The following is a 24,928-nucleotide window of genomic DNA, read 5'->3' on the forward strand; positions in this document are numbered from 1 at the left end:
TTCTTTTACATTATCAATCGGAGTGTCGCGCGTTTTGATTTAACGGTTTTGATTTATCCCTTTTTCTTCAAAGCTCCTAGTTATAAACATTTTTTTACTCTACTATACTTACTACATTTTATTTTTAGAGGTCGTAATACCTCGCCACCTCTGTTTTATGACTTAAGCATAAGACTCTGTGTGGTAGGGTGTTACAGTAAGCATTTGGAGGCTTGGTGGTGATTGGAGCTAAGATTTTGGTTAACTTCTCAAGCTTGAGGGGATGTGTTTGTGACTAGTGTGGCTGCCTTGGTCTAAACATAGTGATCGGCCAAGGTATGGTTTAGGTTTCGCGCGTTTAATATTTAAGGTTTTGTGAAAACTTAGGCTAGAGAACTATAGGATAAGTTGAAGTAAGTTAAATGTGTTAAATGGTTAGTTTTTATGAGATTGATGGATAAGTTGATGTGGGCTTATGTTGGATAATTGATAATGTGAGTTGTACGTAAATGTGTCTCTATATGCTAGTGTGATGATGATGAATGAAGGACTTGTGGTTATGGTAATGTAATGATATGGTTGGGAAATTGAGTGGTGTTTATTTGGATTTTTTGGTATATATTGTCATAATGAATAATGTTGTAATGATGGTGGGGGAATCTCATGATGATGATAGTATATGTATATAGAGTAATATGTTGGTTTGTGGCTAAAATTGGTAAAGTTGAGTGAAATGTAATGGAATTGAGCTAAGTTGTAAGAATTATTGTGCTATAGTTAAAGGCTAGTTAGATTGATGGTTAAGGTATGTTGAGTTGAGTGGAAATGAGCTTTGAAAGGAAAATGTGGTTTTAGTAAAAATGAGGGTTGGTGTAATTTGGTAAAAAATGGTTTTTGATGAATTTTGGTAGTTCATAACTTGCTCCTCAAATTTTGGATGAAAATGCGGTTTGTTTCAAATGAAAGATGGTTTCACAAGCTTTTGAACGACATAAATTTTGTGAAAAATGGAGCTTTGTAGAGAAAGTTACGGACGACGGAAGTTTGGTGTGAAGAATGTGTTATGTAGTCACAATGTTCTGGTTTTGCAGCTTTCTGGGCAATCTGTTATTTTTTGGAAAAACGCACATCCACCCGTACGCGTGACGTGGCATTTTGAACTACGCATGCGTGAGTAGCCCATGCGTGCGCGTGATGAGCCAACATATGTATGACCACGTGTACGCATGACCCACGCGTACACGTGATATGATGTTCTCACCTACACGTACGCATGGTAAGGGAACGCGCACGTGTGCTACCTTTTCATACTACCACGCGTACGCGTGGCCCACGGCACGCGTGGTCTCTGTTTCCTGCAAAATTAGATTTTTGTGTTTTAAGCCAGATTTTAGACTTCTAAACCTCTATTTTTGCCCTGTTAACCCTGGATCTTATTAGTAAGCTTAGTAATTAGTTGAAGCTAGGAAATAAAGATAACTTGGGAATGAAGTAAAGATTAAAAATGACAAACTGTATAAGAAGGAGGTGCGTGTATGAACGAGTTCTGATGCTAAGGCTTGAATGAGTGATTTTCTACAAGTATTATAAAATGTAAGAGGCAAGTAAGAGAGTAACGTAAGAATTTGAGAATTGATATTATTAATTAATCAAGGATAATAAAATGTATGCTCAATGAGTTAAGTGAAGTTGAGAATGATGAGATGAGACATGAATAAGTATTGAGAGTGTAAATGATAAATTGTAAGAAATGATTGAATAACTTAAGCTTGGGGCGTAGTCCCCATGTCAGCCGAGATTTTTTTCTGTGGTTATTATTAAGCTTGGGGTATTATTTTCCCATGTCAGCTTGGGGTGTTGTCTCTTCTCCCCATGTCAGCTTGGGATTCGTCCTATGGATATTATTGAGCTTGGGGGCGTTCTCTCCCCTATGTCAGCTTGGGGATTCTCCCCATGTTGTATTTCTGAGCTTGAGAACATGTCGGGATGGCTACGTAACCGACAGTTGATATCAACAGCCATAGGACAGGCATGCATCATGTGCATTTGTTTATTTTGTTTGCTATGCATTATTTGGGATTGCCTAACTGAATATACATCCTGCTAACTGCTATATTTGCTATCTGCACTACATGTTTCCTACCTGTGCGTGAAACTATTTGTTTGTTTGTCTCTGCTGATTCATGGATGATGGAGGATCGGAGGAAGGGTGGAATGGTTTGGTATTTATGTTAGGTTTAAAAGTGAGTAAGTTTAGGGTACTTAGATCACCTACCCCTTTTTATGGCTTTTCCTTAGAGTTTAAGTTTTATGATTGTATGTTGAAGTTCTAGGATTGCCTCTGGAATTTTCAAGACCTTATTTATTATACGCGTGGCACCTTTACCATGCTGAGAACCTCCGGTTCTCACCCCATACAGTGTTATTGTTTTCAGATGCAGGTCGAGAGGCTCCTTGCTAGGCGTCTGGATTTCCCTGAAGCGGAGTTGTCCCCGGTGAATTTTGGGTTTTCAGTTTGTATATGTATGTATATATGTACTAGCTTGCTCTCCAAGAAACTTGATTATTTTGTTCCTCATAGAGGTTGAAGGAGAGTTAGGGCCTTATTTTTGTATTTTGAGTATTCTGAGATATATATATATATATATATATATATATATATATATATATATATATATATATATATATATATATATATATTCTCCAGCCAGCTTTGACTTCGCAGGTTGAGTCAGGAGCTAGTTATATTGTATTTCTTGGCTCTCTATTCACTCTTTAGCTTACTCGTATCTATGATCTTGAGGTTTTTTCACACGCAAGTTATTCCGTCTCCGGAGCATTGCACTTTTTATTTTATGAATTTTGTTTTGCCCAGTTTTCAAGGCTCCTAGTTTACTATATTCTTTCTACTATTATATGTATGCATTTTATTTTAGAAGTCGTAGCGCCTCACCACCTCTATTTTACATCCTAGGTGTAAAGTTTTGTGTGGTAGGGTGTTACAAGAATTCGTTGAGGGAGATTCGTAGCCTCCTTAAGGATGCCTTGAAGATGAAGGATGTGCGATGATCCTGAAGAACGAGATTCCCTGCAAGGCTCTCGCATTAGCGGATCCGGTACCTTCCAACCTGTCGTTCAAAGTTTCAAGACTGAATTACTCATCTTCGACGATGAATGAGTAGAGGAGTGGGTTTTTAAGGCCTGATAGTATTTTGAGTGATACTCAGTTTCTATTGACATGAGGGTACGTATGCTTTCATTTCACCTATCTGCTCCTGCTTACTCTTAGTATCGCTGGGTGATTAACAATAACATTAGACATACTTGGGACTCTTTTTTGGATGCACTACTCGTGAGGTTCAGTTAGAATCAATTTTATGATCCTAAAGCAGCCCTTAAAGAGTTGAAACAAACCACAACAGTAGCTGCTTATCAAAGCCAAATTGAGGAATTATCAAACCAAGTCACAGGGTTAAGTAAGAGTGGCTGGTTTTCTTATTTGTGGCTGGACTTCAATATTATTTCAACGTATGAACTATTGTTAGCTAAGCCAACTTCATATGTGACTACTGCAGCAATGGCTAGATTACACGAACAGAAACACTCCGTAACCAACCTAAACCACAAACGATCCATAACTACAAATTCACTGCCACCTTTGAACATACCAAGCCATAACCCCATTAACCGAACCACCAGCACCCCAAAACCTATTATATCTCTTGTACCATATAATTCTCATCCACCTAATCAAAACCACATACTTAATACAAATCACAATACCAATTCGAATCCACCCTTCAAGAAACTATCTGCTTTAGAAATCAAATTAAAAAGAGAAAAAAGGTTGTGTTACTACTGCGAGGACAAGTGGTCCCCGAATCACAAATTTAAAACCTCAAGCTACTTATTGATAGGTGAAGAAGTGATGCAGGAAATCTTAAAACAGTAGCGGTGACAACGTAAAACAAAGTAGAGGCGCAATGAGATTATGCAAAACAAGCGGTGACAAGATAAAACAAAAAAATCGACGCAAAAAGGATTGAGTAGAAAAGCAGAAAATAACTTTACACAGAACTAGAGTAGAGCAACGTGAGAATTAAAAAAGATTGAACGAGACTGATGATATTGAGTGTATATGTGAGAGCTAAACACAAAAAAGATAAAGATTAAGACTGAAAGATGACTGACAATAAAATGCAAAGAATCCTAAATGAGAGGATATTTGTCTTTTTCTATTAATTTAATTTTAATTTTATGATAAAAAATTTAAAAAATAAAAAATATTAAAAATTATTGATAAAAAAGATTGTTTCTGAACTTTTCATTGGAGAAAAATTGAAAATGAATAAATAGCATATATAAGTCATAAAATCAAGAGTAATATGAGACATAGTAGACAATAGCATGATGTATATGTTACCTTGACGGTTGTTCATGGCCGCAAAAGTTGAGTTATGTCTCATGACCAAATATTTAAAGAAAGAGAAGTTAGCTAGGACGGCACCATATGAGATCGCTAATAAACATGCATGAGAAGCAAAAGTAATAATAATAATAGAAAAAGCATTATTATTTAGAACAAGCTAATAATAAGGATGTAACAAATTTTTTTTTTTTAATTTGTGTCTTCTATTTCATATGTTAATTTATTAAATGAGCCTCACATCTCATCTAATTGTGAATAAAAATAATATATTTGTTAATATATTTAATTCATCATCTTACAAAGTTTATTAAAATTAAAATCAGTCAAACTAAAATTAAAATTAATAATTCTACATCATTAATTTTATGTATGGTCAACGAAAACAAATATGATACACAATCAATATTGAGAGATGTTCAGATGTAATAATCTGTAAATAAAAAATAAAAAAATATTAATGGGCTTGTAAATTATTAGATCAAAAAATATTTTTAAATAAATAAAATAAAATACTTTAAAATAATAATTCTAACATTATTTACTAAAATATATTTTTTAACAAATTAGAATATCAGATAGAGTCATTTTAATTAAAAAAATCGAGTTAACTTTTTCTGATTTTAATATTTTTCAGGTGTTTTTCTTCCGATTTTATGCTAGAATCAGAAAAATCACCGCTCAATTTTTATTCAGATTGGACTCATCTCACCTAATTCTTGTGTACTCTAATCATTATAAAATTTTTCTTATATGATACATTTAACCTATCAAATTTTTTCTTCTAATTTTATACTTCAACTTGTATCTTCATTATTTTATTTTTGTTTTATTTTTGTTGTGAGTGAATCAAAATGCATCAAATAGAATTCTAGTTAATTCATTAACATGATAAAAATTTTAAGAGATTAAATTACAGGTTCACACCATTATAACTTAAATTAGAGTTGATCCATTTCAATTTTGTCCAAAATTTTGATAGGTTTGCTTGATTTTTTTTATCCAAAAAATACATGGGTATAAAAATAATATTGAAATAATTTGTTTTGAAAAATAATATTTTATTTTATTTTAAAAAATCTTCAAAAAAATTTGTGTCTTGAATAAAAAATTAATCTATTTTAATAAAGATAAAAAATATTGAAAAATTGAAAACACAAATGAAAAATTGAAAATATATATATCAAGAAAAAATTGAAAAATTGAAAAACACTAATGAAAAGAATCAGCACCCGTATATCTTACTACATTGGAATATATGTATGTCTCGTTCACTATTTCTTACAAAAGTAAAGAGACTATATAAAAGAGAATTAACATATACCAATTAGGAGAGTTGGTGGACAGTAAACTAAAAAATGAAAATTTCAAGAACTTTTTTGTCAATACGCTGTTTCTCTCTTACTCTTCTAGTGGATCTATGTATGTATGAACAATGTGAGCCTAGTGAGAAGTCTAATTTATAGAGTAAATTGATGTATATCCTCCACGTATGGCAAGTGCTTCTTCGTAATATTAGTGATTAATGATATAAATAATTAAAAAAAGTGAAATACCTATTATGATATTGTGGACTATATAAATATTTAATTTATTATCTTAAATTCTGATGTAATATCTATTCTAGCATTAAATTCTTATTTTTTACTCTAAATTTAGTTAATTATTTTTGTATTGACATCATATTTTTAAGCGAAAAAATAACATTTTTTACTCTAAATTTAGTTAATTATTTTTGTATTGACATCATATTTTTAAGCGAAAAAATAACAGGACTTATAATAAGGAAATGGTAACAATTAGCCGCCAACAGATTGTTCACAAGATTACCAATTTTTTAACATGTGGCATATTTTGGTTATATAAAATTAACAATTTTACAATCAAAATGTGTCACATGTCACTCGCGCATTGTAATTAAAATCAAATATTTTTCTCCAAAATTAAAGAGTTATTCACTCCTCTCTCTTCCTTTTTCTATCTCTCTCATTCTTTCACTCACTCTATCTCTTTTGTATATTATCATCGATGATTAATTACAAATTTGATAATCAAAATATACTACATGCATGGTATTCTCTAATTACATTCGAATTAAATTAAAATTAAAATATAGTTATATTATATATTATATTTATATATTACTAACTAATTTAATAACTAAAATGTGTTACATGACACTCTTTTATTAAAATTTAGAGAAAATATTTTCTTTTAAAATTAGTAAACCTTCTTCTTATATTCTCTTATCTACTTCTCTTTTTTTTTCTTATTTTTCCCTATCATTTTCACTCTATATATAATTTATAATTTATATTTTATATTAGCAATTTTGACAAATCAACATGTGTTATCAGATATTTTTCATTATAATTAAAATAAAATTTTTTCTTATTAACAAACTTCCTCTCTCATTCTTCTTCTTTATCTTTCTCTCTCTTTTCTCTCATTCTCTATTTTTCTCTACTTTTCTGTTCTACAAAAAATAAAATTAACAACATAATATAATTTAAATAAAAAATATTATTATATGCATATATTTTATTTAATTTTAAATTTTTACTGCTTATCTTTATAATCTATATTTTCACTTCTTTTCCTTCAAGTATTTATTACATATAATTTAAAAAAATCCTAATATTATGATTAAAAGATAGAATCAAAATTTTTAATTGTTTTAAAAAATAAAATAAACTCGAGTTAATTTTATAACTATCAATATAATTTTTTTACACTAATATCTAATTATATATTTTTATATATATAGAAAAATATTATTTTTAAATAGCAAACATAAAAATTAATTATTTTTATTTGTGTAACAGATTTAACACCTAATAAAAATATACATGTTAAGTTCTTTCAAATTTTAGATAACGAATGTTAACATTAATTATTAATAAAAAATTAAACTCTTTTATATAAAAATAATAACTAAAAAATTTATTATTTATTTTTTTTATCTATAAAGACTTGGTCTTCAGAACTAACGAAGACTTTTGTTCCTTATGACCTATTTATAAAAATAGTTTAATGCTATAAATTTTTGGTGTCATAATTTATAATGTCAGAATTGACGTAATTTTAAAATATTTATATTTCTGTAATGTTATTATGGATAAAAATACTAGTTTATATAATAATGGTGTTAATAGAGGTGTGGAGAAGAAAGGATGGGTTGCAATTTGAAAAATGATGTAGAAAATAAACTATAAATATGTATTATGTAGTTGATGGAAGGATGCTTGAATTATCATCATCTTCTAACAAAATAAAAATGGATAAATAGTTAAATTTGTCTTTGAAAGATTGTTTGTTTTTCAAATTAGTTTTTAAAAAATTTTTTAATCAAATTTGTCCATCAAAAGTTTTAAATTAATCGCATTAGTTCTTCTGCCATTTTCTTTGTTGATGGTGCCAAAATTTATTAATGTGGCACGTTAAATGATATTACAACAAACATATAAGAATCTAAATTGATTATTATTAACATGATAAATTTATAAAATTAGATCAAATTAAAATCTAATTAACAGACGAAGTTAAGACATTGAAATTCCTCCATTTAAGATTGATTTCATCTAAAATAAACTCATGGTATGTTCCTCGTCATCCTCCAAGTCTATAATGGTGAGAGCCATTTTCTTGCAAACAGGGCATCTGTTCTTGATGAGCAACCACTGCCTGATGCAAGAAAGGTGATATCTGTGCGCACAATCCAATCTTCCAAGCTCTTCACCGTGAACATAGTCCTCCTGAAAATGGTTACAGAAATTCTATGTTATTAAATAATAATAAATCAAGAGGTAGATATATAGATCACAGATAGATACACACTTTACACATATAATTGTGAAAATTATTTTAATTTTGGGAAAGACAAGTGATAATTAGTTACTTTCTGTTAAAATTACTTTTGAAAAAATTATGAAACACAAATCAGTTTATTTTAAAATTACATATTTTTAATATAGATTACGTATTTAACATGTATTTATACCTATAAAAGATTTATTTAATGAATGAACTTTTGTAAAGAATGTAACTTAGTTGGTGTCACTCTCACCTGACATATGCCGCATGCATCAATGTTCTGAGGCTGCTCACCAACAGTTTGGAAAATTTCCCGCCCAATACATGCTGCAACCTCAGTTTCCGTCAGTCCTAAATTGGGGTTCGTCACTCGCTGCCCGTCTCCCAGAGGCTGCAAATTCAATGGTTTGATAGTAATCAAATGATATAAAAATAAAATCAAATATAAGGTCATTTTAGGGTTCAATTTCCATACCGTAGCCGTTTTTACAATTCTTATCCATGGGAATACGTTGTTGTTCAACACTAATTAACAAAAATACAAGAAACTTTTATTGAATGAAAATTGGAAAACTACCTCTAGACAAAATCAAGTACTCATAAGTTCAAGTATTCGTCTACGATTTTTTCGTTCCTTATGGTCTAACATTATGACAATGTGGATTTAGATCACCAAACAATAATTTCTATTAAGTCATTGAAAGTAATAGTGATTTTAAGCAAAAATGGACTTTGGCCTACTTCTAATTAAGTTTTTTAACTTAATACTATATGATCTTTCAAATATATTGTATGTTTTAATAATATTAAATGTAATAGTAACTTTTATCAATACTATCTAAACAAAATCTATCATATCATAAAAGCTTTCAAATAAAGAACGTAATTCATTTGATAACTAAGTTCTTATCAAAATTATTTTTTGCAAATTGTAATCGACGTCCAGCCAACAAGTAAAGTTGTTTGTATTACAAAAGCACAAACTAATATAAGCTCAATTCATTTATAGCTTTCACCTCATATTGCCGCAAATTCGCATCCTCCTCCTCCTCAATGCTGGCAACCAAGTTGGAGTAATCAAGGATTAGAAGCTCCTATATACAAGACATATACATTTGTAAATTTAAGGCCAAATTACTGTAGATAGTCCGATTCGAAATTACTCAATTCGAATTATTATGGACACATATCAATGTGTGTAATTTGAAGTCAATAATTTTAATTTATTATGAGTGAATTTCAAAATCTATTAAATTGAAACTAATGCATTCAATTTATTTATATACCTAATAGTTTGAATCTACTTAATTTGATTTACCATTAAAATGACTAAATCGACTTTAATCAATTTGATTTACATAAAATTGTGTATAAAGATATACACGTAACATTTTTTGTTCTAGAAGATTTATGTAATTTTGTCCTCCAATTAATTTGTTTATCTAATTTATCCTAAATTAAATTAATGATAATATAGGTATTTAAAATTTTAAAAAATTATTAATAAAAATAAAAAGATTAACTTAACTTATATTGTAATTGGTTCTCGCATAAAACATCTTCAATTGGTATGAATAGTGTTAATCATACATAAAACCCTAACTAACTAACGTACCTCGAGTTCTCGAACGGAGTCTCCATTAGGCAGATGTTGAATGTCACTGCGGCTCTGTTGTAATTAAAGAGCAATTCAATAAATGAACAAATAATAAATAGAGCGACTCGATAGATTACTGAAACAACAATATTAATTAAATATCATCAATTGAAGGGTTTGATTGGTTTGTTCCGTTGTTGATAAAATTGAAGGGGCAGAATTAATGTTGACCTCTAACAATGATGATTCAAGATCTGGTTCTTCGTCGTCACTGATGTAAATTATTTCAACACCAGCGTTATTATTGTTAATTGGGAGCATGATAGAAGCTTCTCTGTGATCCCTAAGGCCAGCAACTGAGGAAGAAACATTTTCGAAAAACATTATTATTATCAGTGCCAGAAATTGATGAAGTAGTAGTCATCTCATTCTTCCTTGACCCTATTGATAATTATTTTCTGTGTTATCACAAACCGAACACACATTCACACAATATATTTTAGTTTAGAATTTCAAAATAAGAGAATCAACCCTATTTTTAACTTGATACGGAACTGAAAAAAATTGAAAAAAAAAACCTATCATCAATGGTCAACGTCAAAATTAACATACTTACAAATTTAAATATCATATATAATATATATTCAAACAATAGATCTAAACAATACCTTCAGGGAGAAAAATTAATCAATATATCACTACAACAGATCTAATAAAAAAAGAAGAAAACGAATTTGGAAGACATGAGCTTAGAAATAGACTAATTTCGAAAATAGATCTGAAAAGATACGAACCTCAATAATAATAAAACAGTAACAACGCGAAGCAAAATAAAAGACGGTGAGGCTATACAAAACAGGCAGTGACAATGAAAAACAAAAAAGTGATTTTACACAGAAAATAGAATATAATAGCGGAAGAAGAAGACTGAGTGAAACTGATGATGATGGTAGGTGTATGTGTAAGAGTTAAGTAGAAAGAAGACAAAAATTGAAATTAAGAGATGACTGAAAGTAAGGTATATCCTAATTGAGAATTAAAAGGATATTTATCTTTTTCTATCAATTGAATCTTAATTTTATGACAAAAAATTTAAAAAAAATAAAAAATATTAAAAATTGTTGATTAAAAAGATTTTGTCTTTGAATTTTTTATTGTGCAAAAATTGAAAATGAACACATAAAAAATAGCATATGTCATAAAATTAAGAGTAATATGGGATATATTAGGTAACTACATAGTGTATGTATTATCTTGACAGGTCTTTATGGTTGCAAAAGTTAAGTTAGATAACTACATAAATCTCTATGAGAAGCAAAAGTAATAAAAAAAAACATTATTATTCATAACAAACTCATAATAAAGATGTAACAAAAATCTCTTTTTAATTTGGATCTTCTATTTCATATGTTAATTAATTAAATGAGCCTCGCATCTTGTCTAATTGTGATGATCTACGTCAATAGTTCGATATACATGAATAAAAATGTTAGATGATATCAAAATTTATTATTTAAATTTTGACTATTAATTAGCTATTAATATTTAAAAGTATATCATAAATATGTTATTGGATTGCTAGAATAAAGAAATTACACAAAATGAATTGAGTGATGTCTAAGTAATAATAAAAAATAATAAATTTTAATGACCCTCTAACATTTTTTATTCATAAAATTAGAGTGAATAAAAAAATATATTTTTTAATATATTTAATTCATCATCTTAAAAAAATTATTGAAATTATCAAAATTAAATTCAGTCAAATTAAAATTAAAATCAAAATTAATAATTTCACACCATTAATTTTATGTATGGTCAACGGAAAAAATGTGACACATAATCAATTTTGAAAGATATTTAAATGTAATATTTCTATAAATAAAAAATAAAAATAAATAAAATACTAATAAATTTTCAGATTATTATATCAAAAATATTTTATAAAGTAAAACAAAATATTTTTTAAAAAAATAATTCTAACATTATTTACTAAAATATATTTTTTTTAAATTTAGAGTAAATTAGATAGAGTCATTCTAATTTAAAAAAATCGAGTTACTTTTCTTGATTTTAGTATTATTTAAGTGATCTTTTTCTGATTTTATGCTAGAATTAAAGAATGAAATTATCGCTCAATTTTAATTTAAATTGAACCCACCCATTTATTTTTATACACTCTAATCACTATAAATTTTTTCTCATTTGATATATTTAACTCATAAAATTTTTTCTTCTACCTTCATACTTTAACTAGTATTTTTACTATTTTATTTATATTGTGAATAAATCAAAATGTATCAAATACGATTTAGTCAATTCATTACTATGACAACATTTTAAAAGATTAAACTATATGTTCACTCAATTACAATTTAAATTGGAGTTGGTCTATTTTGATTTTGTCCAAAATTAGGATAGGTTTACCTGACTTTTTTTTTATAAAAAAATGTGTATAAAAATAATGTTAAAATAATTTGTTTTAAAAAATAATATTTTATTTTTAAAAACCCTCAAAAAATTGTTTTAAATGAAAAATTGATCTTTATTAATAAAGATAAAAAATACTAAAAAATTAAAAACACAAATGAAAAGTTGAGAACATATATATCAAGAAAGAAGAAAAAATTGAGAAAATTTTTTTGAAAAGTTGAAAAACACTAATAAAAAGGATCGGCACCCATATATCTCACTACTACATTAGATCTATATATATGTATCGTTCACTATTTTTCACAAAAATAAGGAGATTGCATTAACATATATTAAATAGGAGAGTTGGTGGACAGTAAACCAGAAAATGAAAATTTTAGAGATTTTTTTCGTTAATACACTGTATCTCTTTTATTCTTTTAGTGTATCTATATATGTATGAACAATGTGAGCCTAGTGAGAAGTCTAACTTATAAAGTGAATTGAAGCATATTCTCCATGTAAGGCAAGTGTGCTTCTTTGTAATATTAATGATTAATGATATATAATAATTAGAAAAAGTGAAATACCTACCATGATATCGTGGACTATATAGATATTTAATTTATCATCTTAGATTCTTTAATAATATCTATTCTAGCACTAAATTCTTATTTTTGACTCTAAATTTACTTAATTATTTGTGTGATGACATTATGTTTTTAAGTAGAAAAATAACCGGACTTGTAATAAAAAAAAGTAACAATTAACCGCCAACGCATTGTTCACAAGATTACCCAGGCTCCCCCTCAAAGATTGTCATCTTTATGTCATGACGAACATGGTGTTAATTTACATGAAATTGTCTTTATATAAATTAATAGTTAAAAATTATTAGATGATAGTTTAGTCAAATTTATTAAATTATTAAACGATTTTTAACTATTAACTATTTAACTTCACATGATTTTCATTCATAAAATATATATAATAACTAATTGAAAATCATAATAAATCATGGAATATTTTTTTCTTTTATCAATTTTTTTCTATTTTTTAATAATATATATAAGAACAGTGGCGAAACTTCAAACAAAATTTTGGGGGGCAAAAATTTAACATAAAAATTTAATAATAATATTTATATCAAAATAAAATTTATAAATATAATTATTCTTTAAGTTTGTTACTAATAAGATAATAAATAAATAATTCTACAGGATAGAGGATAATTGTCTAGATGCTTTTGATATGGACCCCATTTAAGATAAGCTCGTCTAACCTCATCTCTCTGGTTTAGGTGATATTACCAAATTTGAAGCCGTTTTCCAGGGTCTCATACCAAAGAATTAAGGTCAAACTCATCAGATGCAACTCTTTGAATTTTTGAAAGTTGTATCTCACTTTCTTCGTGATTCATTAAAGTAGAAGAACTATTTACAGGCATTGATATTATAGAAGTTATATGTTCTCCTTCTTGAATATTAGCCTTCCTCTTAAAAAATGCATCAATTCTTTGATTTTTCATCATTATTTTGTATAAAAATTTGAATATATATCCTGTAAAATATGTAAAAAAAATTAGAAAGATAAATATTAAAATTTATATCATATAAAAAATTAAATTAAATAAATAATAATATATAAAATAATATTAAATTAAATAAATTAAAAATACCTAATTTTTTAACAAAGCGTGCTTTTTATAATGAGAAGCAAAGCAGCAAGGAGCGTGTCTTTTTATGATTATTTTTATTTTTATTTTGTTAGATGATTTTTTTATTCTTATCTTTTTTTGTTAGATGATCTTTTTTATTTTTATCTTTTTTTGTTAGATAACTTTTTTGATATGATTTGATTTTTATCTTTTAATTTTGATGTGTTGTGAAGCCAACAAAGACCCACTCTAAAACTAAAAATTATTATGCAATAAAAGCATGAGATATGGATTGAACCTAGATACTCTAGGTTATAATAAAGTATTTGAGACAACTCAATTATTCTTTATTTTTTGAAGAACTACTACTAATTTTTTTATAAAAAATTTGGGAAGCCAAGCCTCCATTGCCCTAGTGAAGCCCCGCCTCTGTATAAGAGTGATGAGTCTATAATTTATATACATTCTTCATTTCTCAATTTATTAAAGTAGGAAAATGCATATAGACTCATTACATTTATTTTAAAAAAAATTGATGAAAGGAAAATATTTATGTAAACCCCGCTAAAATCGGTAAATAAGTAGTCAATAAATCGAATTTTAAATAGGAAGATTAAAAATGCAAAACCAATATCAAAATAGGATAGAGCTCGTCAAAACGAGAATTTTGATATAAATTTCGAAAAATTTGACCCAAAGTTAGACCGGATGGACCGAACCGGTTGAACCAGGGCCCAAACCGGGCCTGTGGATCCAACCGGACCCAAACACTTAAAAGGAACAAAAGCTCTCTTCTCCCTCATTATCATCAACAACGCCAAAATAGAAGGGGGAAGGAGGAGAGCTTCCCTAACCCTCTCCAAGATTTCCAACCACCATAACTTCCTCGTTTGAGCTACGATCGCCGCACCGTTCGCGGCCACGTGTCCAGCGCGTCAAGCTCTACACTTCTGTCGAATCAATTTTACCAGTAAGCTCCATTTCTATTTCATAATCTCTACCCCCTTCCTAATCTTGAAATTGGAATTCTATGTTGAGATTTTGCCAATTTTGATATTTTAGGTTCGATTTAACTTGTGGAGCTTACTGGGTTTGAGTTGCTACGCGTGTGGGAGTAGTAAGGTTACCGTAATATTAAATTTAATTTTCAACCCATTAGGTAAAATCTGATTTGGTAACAAATGTGTGTAATAGGTGTGAATTGAGTTCATATATATGCGTTGGAAAGTGAAAAGTGAGTATTTGGAGGCTTATGGGTGATTGAAGCTTGGTTTGTGGCTGGTTTATTTAAGCTTGGAAGGGCTGTATCCTAGCTTGTGGGGCTGCCTTGGAGTGAATTAAGTGATCGGCCAAGGTATGGTTTAGGTTTCGCGCGTTTAACATTTAAGGTGTTGTGAAAACTTGGGCTAGAAGAACCATAGGTTAAGTTGAATTGATTATTTGCATTAAATGTTAGCCTTGTGAAGTTGTTGGTTAAATTTATGGTTGAACTTGTATTGGAAATTAATGAGTAATAAAGGGTTGATTTATGTGTTGGAGGGATAACAAGCTTGTGAAGTGTTGATATGTATATATTAATGAAAGGTTATTTATATATGTGATATATGTTGAGTTGTGTTTGTGAGTTGTTGAAGTAAAGAGTATGTATTCTTGGGATTGAGCTAGTATTGGGAGTCATGAGCAAGAATTGTTATTGTTGAACATGTGTGTTTGAGATCATTAGTGGTGGATTGATGAAGGTGTTGGTAGGTGTAAGAAAGTGTTGATATATGTTGATATATGTTGGGGGTTAAGGATTGTTGAGTTGGTTAAAGACAATTTTGGTTATGGTTGTTAATGAAATGGGATGATATGTTAATAATATGCAAGTCTTGATGGTAAGGAACATGAGTTTGATGAAAATGAGGTTTGGATGTAAAATTGGTAAAAAAAAATAGATTTTGGTGAACTTTGGAGGTCCATAACTTGTTCTCCAAATTTTGGATGGAATTGTGGTTTGTTTCAAATGAAAGATGATTTTACAAGCTTTTAAACGATACTAATTTTGTAAAAAAATAAAACTTTGTAGAGAAAGTTATGGACGATGGAAGTTGGCATGTGAATTTATGTTACAAGGTACCAAAAACAGGGTTGCAGCAGATTTCTGGGCATTCTGCCCATTTTTGAAAAAACGCCTATCCACGCATACGTGTGGTTCACGCGTACACGTGACGTAGAATTTTGGCGACGCATGAGCGAGAAGCATGCGTACGCGTGACTTGTTGTACGCTCCACGCGTGCGCGTGGCCCCTATTTGCTACAAAACTGGATTTTGGCTGTTTTAAACCAAATTTTTACTTCTACACCTCCATTTTCTTCCCTTTTAGACTTAGAGTATAGTACTAAGTCCAGTAGCTAGTTGGAGCTAGGAAAATAAGCTAACTTGGGGATGAAGTAAGAGGTAAATGATGACGTATATGAAGAAGATGAGAATATTAAAGAACTTTAATGCCAAGGCTTGAGAAATGATTATATATTGATTATGAAAATGAAATGGCTTATGAATGATGATATCTGAGACACGAGTTTCCCTGGAAAAAAACTGTGGCTTGCCACCGCGTGTTCCAGGTTGAATCTCGATACTCTGTTGACCCTACGTCGTAAGGGTGACCGGGCATGTATAAATTCCCGTGTATGGATAGCCCCCATTGAGTGATTATATGATGATTGAATGTGAAATCTATGCATAGACTCTTGGGGATGCACGACGGGAGACAGTCTAAGGTTTTCGGACTTGTCGGGTTGGCTGGATAACCGACAAATGGGCCCCATCAGTCATAGGACTGGCATGCATCATGTGCATTTGTTTATTTTGATTGCTATGCATTTCCTGAGTTTGCCTAACTGTATGTATACATCCTGCTACCTGCTATACTTGCTACCTGCACTATCTGCCTATTACTTGTGCGTGAATTTGTCTGGTAGCTTATCTTTGTTGAATTATGGAAGATGGAGGAACGGAAGAAAGGTGAAATGGTTTGATGTTAAGTTAAGTTTAAGATTGAGTGAGTTTAGGCAGGTTTAGTATACCTACCCTTATTTATGGCTTTTGTTTAGAAATTAAGTTTTACAATTGTATGACAAAGTTCTAGGATTGCCTCTGGCATTCCCTGGCATTCCCAGAACTTTATTTATTATACGCGTGGCACCTTTACCATGTTGAGAACCTCCGGTTCTCATCCCATACTGTGTTGCTATTTTCAGATGCAGGTCGAGAGGCTCCTCCCTAGGCGTCTGGGTTCCTGAAGCGGAGTAGTCCCTGGGATATTTGGTTTATCAGTTTATGTATATATGTACTTAGTTACTTAGCTTTCTCTCCAAGAAACTTGTTATTTTGTTCCTCATAGAGGTTACAGGAGAGTTAGGACTTTATTTATGTATTTTGGGTATTTTGGGTGCTGGTATATATATGTAAATATTTTCTGGCCAGCCTTGGCTTCGCAGGCTGAGTCAGGAGCTAGTTTCACTGTATCCTTGGCTCTCTTTTCGTTCTTTTGCTTATTTATATCTATAATCTTTAGGTTTCTTAGCACGTAAGTAATTCTGTTCCTTGAGCATTGTGCTTTTTATTTTGCAATTTTGTTTTACCCGTTTTTCAAGGCTCCTAGTTAAGTACCTCTTTTCGTATTATATATATATATTTATTTATTTATTTATTTTTAGAGGTCGTAATACCTTACTTTCTCAGTCTTATGACTTAAGCATAAGATTAAGTATGGTAGGGTATTACATTATGGTATCAGAACAGTTCGTTCCTATAGAGCCTGAGGGACGGACTGTCTATGCTTCTGGGCATACTCTGGGTGTCTATACATGCTATTTAGGATATCTAACTGATATATGTGGCATGAATGTTTGTGAGCATGCATTTGGGACTCTTAAGCACTAAACTTGAGATATTGAGATTGATCACCTTAATATCAATTGTTTGGTGTGAACAGGGACCAAATGTCGACTCGCGGATCCGAGGGAAGTAACTGGAGGGAAAATCCTAGGACCGAACCGATGCGAGGACTCCGAGATGGAAGCTCGGGTGCTGGTACGAGCAACATAGGTCAATACTATAGGTCTTTGACCCTTACTAATTTCCTCAAGAGTGGTCCACCTCAGTTTAATGGAAATGCCAATGTATTAGAGGCTGATCGGTGGTTTCGAGATGTGGAGAGGTTTTTATATACTCAGCACATACCAGAAGCACAGTCGGTAGAAATAGTGACTTACATGTTGGAGGGAGATGCTCAGAAGTGGTGGCAGGAGTTATATTATACCTTGCAGATGGAGTTAACAGATATCCCTTGGCATAGATTCAAGACTGAATTTTATGGAAAATATTTCTTAGATGCACTTCGCATTGCAAAGGAGTTGGATTTAATGCAGCTAAAGCAAGAGAATATGTCTGTTGCTGACTATACCCATGAATTCGACAACCTGTGTCGCCTCTCAAAAGTCTGTCAAGGAAATCCAGTCGACTATGAGGCGTGGAAGTGTGCTCAGTATGAGAAAGGACTTAGGAGAGATATCTTCAACTGCGTGTATCCGCAAAGGATAACGGATTTCACTGAATTGGTTAAGAAAAGTCAGTTCGTAGAAGATTACTCTAGGAAGTGGGCAATACTACAGGAAGGCTATGGAGAGACAGCCCCAGATAGGAAACCCCGGGATGCATCCCAATCCGATTGTTAGACCCGAGGTAACCATGAAATAGTAGTTGGAGTTTTAGCTACTTTGTATATCATTAATATGTATTATCCATTTGTGAAGCATGATAAGCTTTTATGATCGTGGAGTTCGAGCCAATGGTTAGTCGAAGACTATTAGTTTCCGAGAGGGAGCGATACTTAGCTAACTTAGAGGAGTGGCTAGATTTCTGAAGGATAAAAATCAGAACGACTTTACGGAAGCAAGGTGGAATATACCTAAGGAATTGGAACTGTCGAGGGTTATACGGAGTTACCATTTGAAAACCAGTGACGTTAAAGACTTCGAGGAAGAGGAATAGAGCGGATTTAACCTTTAGTTGCTAATTAATTAAGGGACAAGTACAGGTGAGACCAAATTTCTATACGAGAGAATTTTCAAGACCATTTTTGAAGATGTACCAGAACTTCCACCTTAGAGAGAACGTGAGTCTGCGATAGACTTAGTGCCGACAGCCGGATCAATGTTGATTGCACCACGAGTGAAGACATCATTATAATCAGCAAAACTCAGGACCGAGTTGAAGGGAGTACTGGAAGAGAGAATCGTCCAACTAAGTGTTTCTTTGCGAAAGTGCACCAACTAATCCTCACGGCCTAATCTAATCTGTCTCTTATAGCTCACATTGAAAACTCTATCTTAAATCTTTTCTTGTAAGAGCCCAATTCATCATTCTCCTTATTTTATTCATTACTTGTATAAAGCTTACCTCTCTTGGAATAAGCTTGGACTTATCCTAATATAATCACGTAAATCTTTGAATCCTAGAGATCTGCGATACGAGAGTTGCTCTCTTGTGGAAACTTGCATTTATTTAAACGCCAACTAGAATTTATTTAATTCGACATGCCTTATTCTTCCTATTCAAGTTTTGATTTGAACTTCTCCCCTGAGATGCAATCAGGTTTCTCTTCTGGTGTTAGTTCGGTATAACTCTGGCTAATTATATGCAAGACTCTCTTCTGATTTCTTGTAAACACCGTTCATGTACTCGTTCGTCTCTTGAAACATAACATTTCTTTGAAAAATCAACTCGTACTGAATCTTGCGACGCGCGTAACTCTTAGATTCAACTATCAGAGTATTCATCCTTTAAAGCAAGACTTTTGCACATGAAAATGAATCAGCGACATTCTTAGGAAATCTAGAGCCTTAATCCTCGCCGATCGTATCGCTCATGACTAAATAGATGCAGTGAGATGCACCTAGATTCCTTTCCTTGTGCATTCCATCATTTCGGTATAATCCTGATTAACCATATACAAGATTTTCTTCCCGATTTATTACGAACACCATTTGTATTGCTCATTCATTTTTCGAGCTTAATGTCCTTTTGAAAATTAACTTGAGCCTATATTAGTATCACGTATAAATTATAGCTGCAACTGTTAAGATGTTGATTCCTTAAGAGCAAGACTTTTGGACACGGAAGATGAAGCATGTAAGCGTGCGCCGTCAAAAAGAGTTTGGGAGCTTTAAATTAAATTCTTGCCGACCACAAAGCCTATGATTAGTTTAATGCGCTAGAAATATACCGGTTACATGGATACTCGAATATGAAGAGAGCTTTCGAACTCCAAGAGAAGGATTAACCCCAATTCTAGTAATCAGGATACCCGAACTTATTTAACAACTCGGAATTAGTGTGATACATTATCAGAGGGGTTTAGGATACGTATAAATACAACATCATGAAGTGGTAACAGATGCCCTGAGTAAGAAGTTTTTAGGGAAATGCTTGGATATAAATTTCGGAGGAAGGAAGGCTAGGTAAGTTGGAATTATAAAATTGGATATTAAGGGTATAGCTAAAGGAGTCAAACTAAATCTATTGCGGTCTTAAAATGTAGCAAGGACGAAATGCAGGAGGCGTAAGAAGACGATAAAGATCTACCAAAGATATCGAAGTCTGGTAAATAGAAGAGAATTATGAAGAGATTTATATGCCTATGCAGAAATAGAGATTGTAAATTGAGGACTTAGGGAGCACAATACTGGTAATAAGGAGCTACTAAGAGTACCGAAGCCGGTTGAATCAAGAAGACACCAAAAGAGGGTTATGTGTCAAAATCGGGAGTTGGAATGAGAAACTATTGTTCAAAGCTACAAGAGAGGATTTTCGAAGTTACCTTGAGGTTTCTAAGATGTATCACGAATCCAAGAAGATATGTACAGCAGCCAACAGTGAAGAACGGAGTGACAATCTATATGATTACGTGTTCGACGCATGAGAAGGAAAAGAGAGACCACCAGGAGCTAAGCGAAATGCTACAACCATCGAAGGGTCTACATTAAAGGTAAAAAGGAATAATCGATTTTGTAATAAATTGCCAAGGTCTAGGATAAAAGGTGACGCTGTTAGGAACTCGTGGATCAAGTGATCAAGTCCATTTTGCCCATCGGAGCAAACTCCTTATTAGGGAATATCAACGAGACTATACATCAGGAAGAAGGTGAGACTCTACAGTACGCTAAACACCTCTGAATTAATTGGAAAATGGAACATCGAACGTCTTAACTCCTGAATTTGATAACCGAGACAACAGAGGAAAAGTTACGCAAATTTAAGTTAAGATTTTCATTAGGGAAGCCAACAAAAGAGATAGGCAGATCTAAGAAGAAGACTTCTTAAGTTGGAAGGAAGAAGATACCTATTTCTGAATACTACTTCAACGAACTAGAAGCGGGCGAGCAATAGAAAACTAAAAGGTTAAATCCTGCCAAGTTAGCCCATTTCAAATTTTAGAGAGTACTGATGGTCAGTGGTGTGCCAAATGGTTTTTGTCGTACCTTTAGAAAATATTCCAATGTACTCCGTATTTCCGAACATTGGAAGCACGCCTCTAAAAAAAGTTCGTGTCTTACAACCTAAGCCAGTTTAAATGAAAGGAGATAAACAATTAGAGTAATGAGGACAGCTTCGGGAGACTCTAAGTATGCCGAAGGACTACCCACACCTCTTTTCAGATAACTGAATCTGAATTTTGAGGGCAAAATTCCTAATTAGGTGGGTAGGATGTAAACCCCACTAAAATCGATAAATAAGTAGTCAATAAATCGAATTTTAAATAGGAAGATTAAAAATGTAAAACTAATATCAAAATATAATAGAGCTCGTCAAAACAAGAATTTTGATATAAATTTCGAAAAATTTGACCCAAAGTTGGACTGGATGGGCCGAACCGGTTGAACCAAGGCCCAAACCGGGCCTGTGGATCCAACCGGACCCAAACACTTAAAAGGAACAGCAGCTCTCTTCTCCCTCATTATCATCAGCGACGCCAAAATAGAAGGGGGAAGGAGGAGAGCTTCCCTAACCCTCTCCAAGATTTCCAACCATCATAACTTCCTCGTTTGAGCTCCGATCGCGGCCATGCGTCCAGCGCGTCGAGCTCTACACTTCTGTCGGATCAATTTCACCGGTAAGCTCCATTTCTGTTTCATAATCTCTACCCCCTTTCTAATCTTGAAATTGGAATCCTATGTTGAGATTTTTCCAATTTTGATATTTTAGGTTCGATTTAGCTTGTGGAGCTTATTGGGTTTGAGTTGCTACGCATGTGGGAGCGGTAAGGCTACCCTAATCTTAAATTTAATTTTCAACCCATTAGGTAAAATCTGATTTGGTAACAAATGTGTGTAATAGGTGTGAATTGAGTTCATATATATGCGTTGGAAGTGAAAAGTGAGTATTTGGAGGCTTATGGGTAATTGAAGCTTGGTTTGTGGCTGGTTTATTTAAGCTTGGAAGGGCTGTATCCTAGCTTGTGGGGCTGCCTTGGAGTGAATTAAGTGATCGACCAAGTTATGGTTTAGGTTTCGCGCGTTTAACATTTAAGGTGTTGTGAAAACTTGGGTTAGAAGAACCATAGGTTAAGTTGAATTGATTATTTGCATTAAATGATTAGCCTTGTGAAGTTGTTGGTTAAATTTATGGTTGAACTTGTATTGGAAATTAATGAGTAATAAAGGGTTGATTTATGTGTTGGAGGGATAACAAGCTTGTGAAGTGTTGATATGTATATATTAATGAAAGGTTGTTTATATATGTGATATATGTTGATATGTGTTTGAGTTATTGAAGTAAAGAGTATGTATTCTTGGGATTGAGCTAGTATTGGGAGTTATGAGCAAGAATTGTTATTGTTGAACATGTGTGTTTGAGATCATTAGTGGTGGATTGATGAAGGTGCTGGTAGGTGTAAGAAAGTGTTGATATATGTTGATATATGTTGGGGGTTAAGGATTGTTGAGTTGGTTAAAGACAATTTTGGTAATGGTTGTTAATGAAATGGGATGATATGTTAATAATATGCAAGTTTTGATGGTAAGGAACATGAGTTTGATGAAAATGAGGTTTGGATGTAAAATTGGTAAAAAAATGGATTTTGGTGAACTTTGGAGGTCCATAACTTGTTCTCTAAATTTTGCATAGAATTGTGGTTTGTTTCAAATGAAAGACGATTTTACAAGCTTTTAAACGATACAAATTTTGTAAAAAACGAAACTTTGTAGAGAAAGTTATGGACGACGGAAGTTGGCATGTGAATTTGTGTTACAAGGTACCAAAAATAGGGTTGCAGCAGCTTTCTCGGCATTCTGCCCATTTTTTAAAAAAAAAAACCCCATCCACGCGTACGCGTGGCGTGAAAATTTGGCGACGCATGCGCGAGAAGCATGCGTACGCGTGTGTGCATATTCACGCGTACACATGACTCACGCGTACGCGTGACTTGCTATACGCTCCACGCGTGCGCGTGGCCCCTATTTGCTGCAAAACTGGATTTTGGCTGTTTTAAACCAAATTTTTACTTCTACACCTCCATTTTCTTCCCTTTTAGACTTAGAGTATAGTACTAAGTCCAGTAGCTAGTTGGAGCTAGGAAAATAAGCTAACTTGGGGATGAAGTAAGAGATAAATGATGACGTATATGAAGAAGATGCGAATATTAAAGAAGTTTAATGCCAAGGATTGAGAAATGATTATATATTGATTATGAAAATGAAATGGCTTATGAATGATGATATATGAGACACGAGTTTCCTTGGGTAAAAACCGTGGCTTACCACCGCGTGTTCCAGGTTGAATCTCGATACTCTGTTGACCTACGTCGTAAGGGTGACCGGGCACGTATAAATTCCCGGTATGGGTAGCCCCCATTGAGTGATTATATGATGATTGAATGTGAAATCTATGCATAGACTCTTGGGGATGCGCGACGGGGGACAGTCTAAGGTTTTCAGACTTGTCGCGTTGGCTGGATAACCGACAGATGGGCCCCATCAGTCATAGGACAGGCATGCATCATGTGCATTTGTTTGTTTTTATTGCTATGCATTTCCTGAGTTTGCCTAACTGTATATATACATCCTGCTACCTGCTATACTTGCTACCTGCACTATCTGCCTATTACTTGTGCGTGAATTTGTCTGGTAGCTTGTCTTTGCTGAATTATGGAAGACGGAGGAATGGAGGAAGGGTGAAATGGTTTGATGTTAAGTTAAGTTTAAGATTGAGTGAGTTTAGGCAGGTTTAGTATACCTACCCCTATTTATGGCTTTTGTTTAGAAATTAAGTTTTACAATTGTATGACGGAGTTCTAGGATTGCCTCTGGCATTCCCAGGACCTTATTTATTATACGCGTGGCACCTTTACCATGATGAGAACCTCTGGTTCTCATCCCATACTGTGTTGCTATTTTCAGATGCAGGTCGAGAGGCTCCTCGCTAGGCGTCTGGATTCCTGAAGCGGAGTAGTCCTTGGGATATTTGGTTTATCAGTTTATGTATATATGTACTTAGTTACTTAGCTTGCTCTCCAAGAAACTTGTTATTTTGTTCCTCATAGAGGTTACAGGAGAGTTAGGACTTTATTTATGTATTTTGGGTGCTGGTATATATATGTAAATATTCTCCGGCCAGCCTTGGCTTCGTAGGCTGAGTCAGGAGCTAGTTTCACTGTATCCTTGGCTCTCTTTTCGTTCTTCTGCTTATTTATATCTATAATCTTTAGGTTTCTTAGCACGCAAGTAATTCTGTTTCTTGAGCGTTGCGCTTTTTATTTTGCGATTTTATTTTATCCGTTTTTCAAGACTCCTAGTTAAGTACCTCTTTTCGTATTATTATATATATATATTTCTATTTTTAGAGGTCGTAATACTTTACTTTCTCAATCTTATGACTTAAGTATAAGATTAAGTATAGTAAGGTGTTACAATTTATATATATTTCTTACTTATATTAAAAGGGAAGAGTATGAGCAAATTCTAGTTAAGGTAGCATTTATTGTTTTTTCCAGTTTTTTGC

The 24,928-nt window shown here is 32.3% G+C and overlaps 2 protein-coding genes across 2 annotated transcripts; one reads left to right on the forward strand and one right to left on the reverse strand.

Moving 5' to 3' along the window:
• Window positions 1-7,986: 7,986 nt before the first annotated feature.
• LOC107640054 (putative E3 ubiquitin-protein ligase ZFP1) lies at window positions 7,987-10,199 on the reverse strand. Its single transcript, XM_021122943.2, has 5 exons — window positions 10,047-10,199; window positions 9,834-9,887; window positions 9,235-9,312; window positions 8,472-8,609; window positions 7,987-8,160 (listed from the first exon to the last, which is right to left on the reverse strand). Exons 1-5 carry the CDS (start codon window positions 10,197-10,199, stop codon window positions 7,987-7,989), a joined length of 597 nt encoding a protein of 198 aa, XP_020978602.2.
• Window positions 10,200-17,871: 7,672 nt separating this feature from the next.
• On the forward strand, window positions 17,872-18,606 carry LOC110271901 (uncharacterized). The gene has a single exon (XM_021123560.1). It carries the CDS (start codon window positions 17,872-17,874, stop codon window positions 18,604-18,606), a length of 735 nt encoding a protein of 244 aa, XP_020979219.1.
• The last annotated feature ends 6,322 nt before the right edge of the window (window positions 18,607-24,928 follow it).

This window comes from Arachis ipaensis, chromosome B5, assembly GCF_059453495.1.
Source record: "Arachis ipaensis isolate K30076 ecotype BB chromosome B5, ASM5945349v1, whole genome shotgun sequence".
NCBI classification, from domain to species: domain Eukaryota; kingdom Viridiplantae; phylum Streptophyta; class Magnoliopsida; order Fabales; family Fabaceae; genus Arachis; species Arachis ipaensis.